At 39.8% G+C, this 11171-nt stretch overlaps 1 protein-coding gene across 4 annotated transcripts; it reads right to left on the minus strand.

The window, feature by feature from the left end:
* On the minus strand, nt 1-3823 carry LOC149390396 (light-inducible protein CPRF2-like). 4 transcript variants are annotated; one of them, XM_089620184.1, is made up of 7 exons: nt 3488-3823; nt 3323-3413; nt 2923-2982; nt 2469-2670; nt 1595-1670; nt 1301-1426; nt 1-628 (listed from the first exon to the last, which is right to left on the minus strand). In XM_089620184.1, exons 1-7 carry the CDS (start codon nt 3770-3772, stop codon nt 281-283), a joined length of 1188 nt encoding a protein of 395 aa, XP_089476310.1. In that variant the 5' UTR covers nt 3773-3823; the 3' UTR covers nt 1-280. The 4 variants fall into 4 exon arrangements, with proteins under 4 accessions (XP_089476310.1, XP_089476309.1, XP_089476312.1 ...); XM_089620183.1 differs by having other exon boundaries at nt 2469-2676; XM_089620186.1 differs by lacking the exon at nt 2923-2982 and having other exon boundaries at nt 3488-3821.
* Nucleotides 3824-11171: the final 7348 nt, after the last annotated feature.

The raw sequence follows: 11171 nt of genomic DNA on the forward strand, positions 1-11171 counted from the left end.
TAGGTTTTTAAATTACATGGTCATATTAATAATATTTTCCACTTCATCTTTGTACGACATTGATGCACAATAGGGAAAGAAAAAAAAAATATTGAAAGCAAACGCCCATGGATCTCCATGAGGGAAACACAGAACAAGCAAAATGACATCGGACTTTGGGAGTGTAAAACCTCAATACGACTTAACGCAATATAAATAAGAGACGTAATTCTGAACCTATAACCTTATTATTTGACCATCAGGTTTCAATGCTCTATTATATATCTACCCATTGTACTGGTTACATAGGACTCTTCTTGCCGTCTTTGGCTGTAGCATCGGAGCCCCAAGAAGGCGATCCCTCGCTCGGAACGGCATGCTCAGCCAATTTGCCACCCCCGATATCGCTCTGCTTGGGTACCGAGGAGGTTCCGATGAAGCTCTCGTCTAGGCTCTGATGGTGCGGAATGGTGGGCCTTATTGCAGGGCCTGGCTGGTGAAAGAGCTGGTTGGTGTTTCGTGGCATTGACACCGCACAATCGGGAGCCCCGTTGACCGAGGGAACACCTGCAGCGGCAAGATTCGACACCGCCAAAAGCAATGGGTTGATTCCCGTTACTCTCTTCACCGTCTCTTCTGCCATTTTCACCTACAAAATATTTTTTTTAAATATATATCACCAAGTCTCTAGGCTATGTTTGAAAAACGAAGATCTCAATATATTGTGTTTGGAAGTCAGTTTTTCTTTTTCTTTTTTAGGCAAATCGAGTGAAATACCGAAATATCCACATGTGTGAATTTGCTTTGATTTTCATTTTACACACATTTTTCCAAAGGAAATGAAATATCAATTTTAGCTCAAATTTTCTCCCAGTGTTTCTTTCCCCCGGTTTTCCAGATTTTTAAGGTTTCATACAAATACCCTTAAGACATTTTGTTTTGAAATTGGGTAGACATTGTTTCCCTTAAGAGATTTCTTCTCTGAACCGTCTCGATAATGACATTTGAAGAACCATTTGTAACCAATATATATAAATCACAAGACATTTCGCTGTCTCTCTGGTGGTTACGTCACTGGTAAAAGCCGTAAATAAAGTGGACAAGTAATCAACACCAGGATCAGGTATTTTAAAATCATCAGTATAGATTGTGCATTTGTTACATCCACATACATGGTTGTTTTCCCTTTCTTTCATGACTAAATACGCTCCAAACATACATGTTGAGAATCTTACAAAACTTAAAATACTTTTTACCAACTAAAATGGTACGAGAAAATAATTACTTTGAAATTGCAAAACTGGATATGGTAGTTGCTCACCTTTGCTCTCAGAGTCTCAATATCTGCCTTTAAGATTCTGTTGTCAACAGCAGCATTGTCATACTTGTGGTTCATGTCACTGAGGCGGTTTAGCAACGTGGAATGCTCAACTCGTAGTTGACCAACCTAGTAGTTTTTTAACATATATACAGCTTATCAGGAATGAGATAATTAGTCTTTCATATAGACAAATATATATTTCTTCAAAAAAAATTATAGATGTATATATATATATATATATATATATATATATATATATATATATATATATATATATATGTGAAGTAGCAGCACCTGTGTTTCAAGTTCGCTCATTTGTGCTTGCTTTCTTCTTCTAGAGCGTCTTGCTGACTCTCGATTAGATAACATCCTGTGCCAGCATCAACACGTAACATATTTCATTAACCTGCTTATGGAAAAGATTTGCTTGTCCAAGCAAACCTGATTTCAGATAAATGTATCATAGTAAATTTTTACTAGGGAAACAATCTTCCTTTTTTTTTAAAAAAAAAAAAAAAAAAAAAAAAAAACAAGAACAACAACTACTTGTTTCAACATACAAGCCCATGTTATGTACTAGGTCAAGACTTCTTGTTTGGGAGGAGAGATCTATATATTTATTTATTCGTTTTGGAGAATGGCCATTTATTCTAACTATTCTCAAATCTGTGATACATGATTATCAACATGGTATATGATTGCACACTACTAAAGACAAGAAAAGACATTGGACTATACTCTCTGAATGATGAAAACTGTGAGCTTCTTCTAATCCCAGCTATGTTGAGTATTGGGGATTTTTTAGGACCATAGGTTCAGATGGGTGTAGTTGGATTGTTCAATATTGATAGAACGAATTAAAAAAGTACATACGGGTTTATGTAATTTAGGGGTATGTAAGTTGGAAATTAGTAGTCAACTCTCAAAGACAATATTTCATCACCTACTTTTCTAGCCAAACACCCATCTTGGGTTGCTATTAAAGTTCAAATGGTCCCAACAGAGCATTAAACAATGAACTGAGTGCCAGCCAAAAGGAACTATCAGCTAATAAACCCATGGCTCATTGACACTTATTACTAACAGCGCATCATATAAAATAAATATGTGAATGAAAGTTGAAGATATTGCGATTACGAAAAGGACACTATTGTAGTTTTTGACTCACCTCCTAGCACGTTTTGCATCACAGGGATCCGCGTTATCCATGTCTCCATCAAGGTCATCATCATCTGAATCGTCTTTCGACGATCCGCTTGTTGTTTGCCTACTTTGTGTTGCTATGATTGTTTTCTTCTGCGTAGCAGGTAAAGCCTTAGCGCTAGAAAGCCCATCATCAGTTTTGCCTTGTGCTTTTAAGTGACTATGGCCTGTACCTAATGAGTTATCAAATTTCCGTTTCTGTAAAATGCACCATCATGTATCTAAGCAAGAAAAAACAGTTCTTCTTTGTCCATATGTAAAGAAGAAAAGGAAACTAAACAACCTCGAGTGAAATAGTGTTAGGTCTAATATCTCTTTTTTGAAGCAGAATTTAAAGAAATAGTGTTAGAATGGGTACGAATGTAACTTCCCCTTCATCACTTTGCCTATAAAGTTCAACCTGAAGCTCAAACTCTTACCGCCCACTTCTACAGACGATACATGGTTTTGATCAGCCAGATATTGCAAATCCTCGGTATCTATAAATCAAAATGAACCCATAAGGGAATTTCGGTCTAAGCCGGCACTATAATGTCAGCTTGGTGTACCGGAAGATACAAGAGCTCTTTTCTACTTACTGGAAGTCAAAAAATGTCACAGAAGAAAAAAAAAAGTAAAAACTAAGATTCAGCTAATCAACGGCCAACAAACTAAATAGGACTCCGATCAAAAAAAAAAAAAAACTAAATAAGACATTTCCACTAAAATCTGCAGGCAACGAGCCTAAGAAAGGGTTTGAGGTTATTTGATAATTATTTATAGCGTTTTTAAGGACCTTCCCCTGATCATACTCATTTGCAAGTAAAGGAGAAACGAAACCTTCAGGAAGAGGTTCGGAAGGCAATCGAGAAGATGGCAACTGAGTCTGAGCCAGATTGGATGAATCTGCAGGCTTCGCTGACAACGATTCCTGATGGTAAAGCTGTTAATATCATCAAATAGCAATCATGATAATTACGGTGATGAAATTCTAATTATGATTACGCGAGAGAGAGCCGCGGCAGCGCAAGCCATATCGAGGCGGTTTTTGAGGAACTGTCGGTACTGGATGGAATCGATCGGATTCCCCGGAGATCGGTGATTATCGCCGTCGGAATTCTTGATTTCGACGACGTCGTCTTCGGCGATGGAAGGGCGGGAGGTTGGGGTCGCCGGAGAGAATTCCTCGAGGAAGCGCTCCAACGCCCACTCGGAGGCGCTTCGGTTCATCGCCGCCGAAGAGGGCCAGAAGCTCTCGGAGATCTCTTCTTCGGAGAACACGGAATTCATCTCTCGAATCCGAAACAGAAAAAGAAGAAACAGATTGCGTCAGCAGCAGAGATGTTAAAAGCAATGCGTTGGATGGCTTGGCTTTTTCGCTCTCCGAATGGATGGACGACACGTCTGAAATTTCGTAGTAATAAAAATATTTATTTGTCCATACATAGACAAGGCACAAGGCTGAAAATTCAATACATTCACCGTAAAGCGATTCATGTGTGAATTGTGATTAATGTTTTTTTTTTTTGTTTCTTTTTTGTGACGCAGTCTAATTTATTATTTTTTTCGCGACTGTATTACCTATTATGTGTCGTTTATATGCTGATTCTTTGTCCTCACTAGATCTAGAAATATGAGTCAAGTCGATCAATTTCATTAGGTACAATATCTTTATATGAAGTTATGAACTTTAGGTTATTCTTAACGTATTGATCATAAATTATTAATTCTCTGAAGAATAAAATAGGTTAGATGTGTTAGGAATAGTTATATATATACATATAAATATATATATATATATATATAATATTTTACGTTCGAGGGAGAGCTACAAGATGCAATTTTGAGCCATAAAGTAACAAGAAATGAACACTATTGTTCTATTTTTTTTTTAGTGATAGATATTAGTGTCCTATTTTTCCTTTACAATGCAATGAACTCACGAGAGTTAGAACGAGACTGGCCCTGTGCTAACCCGTATCCATTATACATTGCACCCAACGACAAAAGAAGCACGACACGACTTGCCCCCTTGATAAATGTTGACAACGCGGACATGATGACCATCTTTCAGAAGTTGAGGGAAAAAGTGCGCGCCTTAAGAGCTGCTCAAACATTGACCCGTGACGTCTGAGGCTCAAACGAGGAGTATCCCCTAAATTTTTCTGCAAGTCGCGACTTCTGGAGCATGGGTGGTTGACTATTGGAAGTCTGACCTCTCTTGATTTTACTTTTTCTGGGAGTCGCCTTGCTCTTGGCTGGGTTCATCTCGGCAGCAGAAGCCTTGGTTGTTGCTCTTTCAGTCGTTGAGGTAGTCTTCGACTCCCATGAAAATCTTGGCTCAAGTCATTAACTCGGCCATGGCGGAAGAGACACGACCAACGACGGACTTTAGGAAGTCTCTAGTGCGCAAGCTTTCAATGATTGCATCTATCGCATCACCATCGTCGAATCGGTCAACTTTATCCGATTCTTCAGTGAATCGAGCCAGGTATCTTCTAAGAGATTCGATACTCTCTTGCCTGATGGACCACAAGTACATCTTGGTCTTATTTTGGACCATAGACGTATCAAAGCGTGCCAGAAACGTGAGTGGATTCTACCTGGTCTCAAGCTTTTGAACCACTCGAAGTCGAGTCCGGCGAGTGTAAGACATCACGTTTGGCACATGGTCCCAGACACTACTACAAATTTGGTTTTCTGATGCGCATGACTATCGGGTGCGACAAGTCGCATCTAAATGACTTTCAGATGCGACTAGTCGCACGTGATTGTCAAGCGGAAAACCAAAAAAATTCGCTGAAATTGAGTTTGATTTTGACTATCAGGTGCGACTTGCCGCATCCGATATTTAACAAACTTTCCGGTGCGACAAAGTCGCACCCGATTGTTAAAATTTTTTCTGAAGTTTAAATCTCCCCCTCAATTTTTCGTCCAGTTATATGACATGGCATTTTGATTTAAATTTTTTTAAAATGTCATCAGGTGCGACTAGTCGCACCCAATGATTTATTGGGTGCGACTAGTCGCATCGAAAAGAGTCTTTAGGTGCGACTTTCTCGCACCTGCTTTCTAGGTTTTTCTATAAAACCAAATCTTCTGCACTTCGTCTACTTCATAACATCCGCCGATTTTCTCCAAAAAAAAAACTTCTCCCGCTCATTTTGACTCTGCTCCGACCTCTCCACCATCACAAACCACCACAACCACCTCCATGAACCTCCACAACCACCACAGCCACCTCAAAATCTCTGCCTCACACTCTCTCCGACCTCACTCTCTCCGACTTCTTACTCTCCGGCTCACTCTCACTCTCCGCCGCACTCTCACTCTCCGCCACACTCTCACTCTCTCCGACGGCTCTCTCTCTCTCTCTCTCTCTCTCTCTCTCTCTCTCTCTCTCTCTCTCTCTCTCTCTCTCTCTCACTCTCTCCAACCTCTCACTCTCCTCATCACTGATCTCTGCCTCACTCTCACTCTCTCCGACCTCTCAATCTCCGCCGCACATTCTCTCCGACCGTTGTGGTATTTCTCTCTCTCTCTCTCTCTCTCTCTCTCTCTCTCTCTCTCTCTCTCTCTCTCTCTCTCTCTCTCTCTCTCTCTCTCTCTCTCTCTTACTCCCTCACATTGTCTCATTCTCTCAAACGCCTAGCCTCGAAAGCCTCGGCGTCTCTACCCCGACACCCCGCTGCCTCGGCACGTGCTCAGCCTTGACAGCCCCGCTGCCTCGACACGTGCTCAGCCTCGACGTCACTGCAATCCTGGTAAGCTATCCCTCACTGCCTTTCTCTCTCTCTCTCTCTCTCTCTCTCTCTCTCTCTCTCTCTATCTATCTCTCTCTCTCTCTCTCTCTCTCTCTCTCTCTCTCTCTCTTATTTTCCCTTTGACTGAACCGAGAGACGATTTAATTTGGCAGGTTAAACTCTCTCTCCCCGTTGCTGCTGTCCCGAGCCTCGTCCCTGCTGTTTTGAGCCTCGTCAAGGTGTTGTCCCGAGCCTCGTCCCTGCTATTTTGAGCCTCGTCAAGCTGTTGTCCCGAGCCTCGTCCCTGTTGTTTCCACGAGTCCTTATCCTCGACGAGTCTCTCTCCCCGCTGCGTTGTCGGTCCTCAATCGTCTTCCGCTGCACCGAGCCGTCACTGCCTCGATCCCTCCTCCGTCGTTTCACCGAGCCGCTCTTCCGCTGCACCGAGCCTCTGTTCCAAGTAAGTCTAGTTTTTTATTTTTTATTTTATTGTTTGTTATATAAGCTGTTAGTTTAGTTAATTAGGCTAGTTGATATAAAATGTTAGTTAGCTAATTAGTATGTAAATGTTAGTTAATTAAATAGATATGCTAGTAATTGTTTAGAATGTTAAGTGTTAGTATGTAAATATAAATGTTAGTTAATATAATTGTAGTTAATAATTGTAAATGTTAATAAGATAGTTAGTAATATGTTTATGTTGTTTAATTTAATTTTGATTAGTTTATGTTAATTGTAATTGTAATTAAATTGTAATTAATTTGATAACATGTTAATGTTTAGTAATATGTTTAGGTTAGTGTTTAGTTTAAATTTGTTTTGTTTTAATTAGTTTTGATTTATTGTAATTTATCAATTAGGAATTGTAATTAGTCTAATAATTACATGAATAGGTTGTTTAGTTTAAAATTAGTTAATGAAATTAAAATTGTAATTGTAATATGCTACTTTGAAATTGATTAGTAATTGTAATTGATAATTTCACATGTTTAATAATTTGATTAGTCTAGGTTAAAATTAAGTTTTAATTGTGTTTTGTGACATGTTTTGATAGGTTGTGACATGTTTAGTATAAAATTAAGTTTAGGTTAAAATTAAGTTGATGAATTTGTGATTAGTTTTGTTTAGTTGATTTAACATGAAATGAAATTGTAATTTTAAGTAAGAAAAATAGTTTGTGACATGTTTTGATAGTTTGTGATTTTTTGTTTATATCGGTTTTTCATTTATAAAATGTTGTGACCGAACCACGGAGGTTCGGTTTAGGGCTGAGCTAATTTGTAGGATAGTTCTGGATGGTTTATATATGTCTTTAAATAATTTTGCAGGTTTTTGGTTTGTCAATATAAGGAAACACTGCCGAAATTTCGGTAGAGTTTCGAATCAATTAGTCTAAAAACTCCCAACTTATTCAATCCGACTTCAAAATAACATACAATTCATAATCTCTCTTTCATTTTGTTCTCCGTCCTTTATCAATAACTCTGCACAACTTTCATTTTTCGCTCTTATTCAGCGAAATGTCCAATCCAAGTAGAGATTGGATCACGGAGAATAATCGGGTGACATTGCAGCACAAAACCGGGGTTAACGAGTTTATTCGCGTTCCAAGAAGATTCCCTAATGAAAATAACAAATATCGGTGTCCTTGCAAGCCTTTCAACAACGTGAAATGGCACGACATCGGGGTTGTTAGGAATCATCTGCTGAACAAAGGGTTTACCCCAGGCTACACAAAATGGTATCATCAGGGCGAGCTCGAGCGTGTCTTCCTTCCTCATGAAGAAGATTCCATCGGAGGAACAGATCGGAGAGGAATAGAAGGATTGCATGGTGTTGTGGAGGATATCAGGGATCACGAGGATTTTGACGATGCTACGGAGCCAACCCAGAGCGAGGTGCGTGCAGAGGAGCAAGTGGAAGACCTCTTCGCCGAGTTGGAAGCGGAATTGTACCCTGGATGCAAAGAGTTTTCTTCTTTGTCCTTCTTGGTTTCGTTGATGCACCTCAAAGTCATGAACCATTGGACGAACAAGTCGTTCATAGAACTCTTGTAGCTCTTGAGGAAGTCTCATCCAGTTGGTAATCGAATTCCGGAGAAGCATTACGAGGCAAAGGCGAAGTTGAAGCGTTTTGGCATGGGATACGAGATGATCGATGCGTGCATTAACGATTGTGCCCTATTTCGAAAAGATCTCGCGGAAGCCGACGTGTGCCCAGTATGCAACGAGAGCAGATGGAAGCCAACTTGGAAAATGATACCGCAAAAGATTTTGCGATATTTTCCCTTGAAAGATCGATTGAAGCGGTTATACGCGTCTAGACACACGTCGCTTCTGATGCAGTGGCACGAAAGAGATCACGTCAGGGAAGTTGGTGTTCTGCAACATCCTGCGGATGGTATGACGTGGAAAAACCTGGACGAGAGATACCCAGGCTTTGCTACAGAGCCTCGAAACGTGCGGCTTGGATTAGCTGCGGATGGATTCAATCCGTTCGGAGAAATGAGTCTATCGTACAGCATGTGGCCTATGGTACTAACTGCGTACAACTTTCCGCCTTGTTTGTGCATGAAGAAAGAGTACCTGATGCTGACGCTTTTGATCCCGGGGCCATACTCACCAGGAATAGACATGGACTTGTTCTTGCAGCCAGTTGTTGAAGAGCTGAAGGAACTGTGGGAGACCGGATTCCACGTTCGAGATGACGCCAACGATGAAGTGTTTCGATTGCGTACCGCGCTACTCTGGATGATAAACGATTTTGCGGCTCGATCGTATTTATCGGGATGGAGTGGCCAAGAGTATCTCGCTTGCCCTACGTGCAACCTTGACACGCCGTCTTTGAAAGTCAGAAACAAGATCGTCTACTACGACCATCGTCTATTCTTGTGTACGTGTCACCGATTGAGAAAAAGCACCGATCACTACAAGGATCTCCATGAGAAACGCAATAAACCCGAGAAGTTGACTCCACAAGACATACTCGCTCAGTTGGCTAGTGTGTCTTGCACGACAACTGGCAAACACGCTGGCTCCGTGGGCAGAAAACGAAAGGGAGCCGATTGCGAACTAAATTGGGCCAAGAAAAGCATCTTTTACGAGTTGCTGTACTGGTCAGATTTGGAGTTAAAGCATAACATGGACTTCATACACATAGAGAAGAACGTGTGCGAGAAATGTCCCAAATTCCTCGATGATTGCATTCCTGGACGATTTTCCAGTCGCCGCCTTTAACAAGATCTTCGATGTAAAAACTTGTTTCACTTGAGTCGCGAGTACGTATGGCTCCTCTGTAAACCACTGTTTCGCGGTAAAAGCATTCATTTCTCCAGTAGTCTTATCGGTGTGCACTAGTCGGTTTGCATGCTACTTGTCACCGTACCAAATGCATTTGAACAATACAACACTACAGTTATGCCTATAGTTCACCACGATGACGTCTTCCATTCGACCATAGTAAGTGAAAGCATCCACACGCACACAAACACCGCTATTTTGAGTGACTCGTTGATTATCGCGACGACGAGTGATGAACTTCACGCCGTTTACAAAGCAGCTCGGATATTGATAGGCGACTTGAAGGGAACCGATAGAAAGCGAATAGAGCTCGTCAAACACGTCAGTTGCACTAGCTTTCATATCAAAAATCTGGTTACGAAAGAAAGCATTGATTAGCACTTATGCATTTATCAAAAAAATTGCATTGCTATTGTGTTATTACCTTCTTTTCAAACTAAATTTTGAACCTCTTTCTATGCTGCGCTTCAATATCGCGAACTCCAGATTCGCTCAAGAGATCCAAATGCTCACTGTTGTTAAAAACATTACTCAAATAGCAATATATACAAGAATGAATTGAAACACATTCTTAACGATAACTTACGTCAAATATGGATCCACTTCAGGACAGTTGGTATAGATGTACCACTCCGCATTCTCTTTCTGTTCATCGTCTAATACTATTGGCTTCATCATCCCATAAGGCACACACATCTCGGATCGAAAAACAGAGAGCTCTCGCACTTGAACTTCATCGAAACTTTTTTTTATCTTCAAGATACCTTGCAACGAACGTTAGAGCTTCTGTTGTCAATGGTGCCCACAAGAAGAGTAGTAGTCTTTACTTATGTACATTTGATGTAATAAAGTCTCACGAAGACTCTTGCTTGTAACTCCTGAATCATTAATAAAAGTTGAAACGTTCATTCATTCTTCCTTGTCTGTTTGAAGCTTTATGATAATCTATAGTCTTTAGTAGGCCTGTACATCGGGTTAGGTTATTCGGGTTTGTACATTTCATGAACCCAACCCGAAATCTCCGGTTTGTCATTTTTATAACCCAACTCAAACCGTTTATGGTATTGAAACCAAACCAACCCGAACCGATATTAATCGGGTTGGTTTGGTTTGATTTATTTGGGGTGGTTTAAGTCGGGTTGTTAGGGTTAATTTGTCACAACAAAGGTACAAAATAGAATCATTGAATCAAATTCATAAAAAAAACCCATGCAAATACTAAGAATAAATAAATTATATCTCATCTCAATTTTCACACTCTATAAAAATCTAGACCTCGTGAAAAATCTGTAAAATAAAAAAAAAATGAGTTGTTGAAACTAATATAAGTAAGTCTTTATGATTATATTTAGTCTACTTATATTATCTATTTGTCAACGGTCGTGAACATAAAGATACACCTACAAAATAATTAATTAATTTAAAAATACATTTATATTTTTATTTTAAAACCATGAAGCATATGGTGTATTTTATTTTATTTTACCTTGATAACATTTTTCATTTTTTTAGAAATTTTTATTTTATTTTAACGGGATAAGGTTGGTTTGGTTCAACCCAATCTTATGACGATCACAAACCAAACCTACCCGAAACACTTGCGGGTTGGGTTGGTTTCAACCCAAAATTTTTCGGATTGTAATGAAG

The sequence above is a fragment of the Urtica dioica genome, chromosome 7 (assembly GCF_054948205.1).
Source record: "Urtica dioica subsp. dioica isolate 48M chromosome 7, U.dioica_male_clone48M_v1_H2, whole genome shotgun sequence".
NCBI lineage: Eukaryota > Viridiplantae > Streptophyta > Magnoliopsida > Rosales > Urticaceae > Urtica > Urtica dioica.

Bases quoted from the DNA above. Each gene is read 5' to 3' on its own strand.
- LOC149390396 (XM_089620183.1), bottom strand. From the start codon at position 3,772: ATGAATTCCGTGTTCTCCGAAGAAGAGATCTCCGAGAGCTTCTGGCCC. The intron at 3,414-3,487 runs GTAATCATAATT...CTTTACCATCAG, and splicing joins CTGCCGCGGCTCTCTCTCGC to GAATCGTTGTCAGCGAAGCC. The intron at 1,671-2,468 runs GTGAGTCAAAAA...ATGCTGGCACAG, and splicing joins GATGCAAAACGTGCTAGGAG to GATGTTATCTAATCGAGAGT.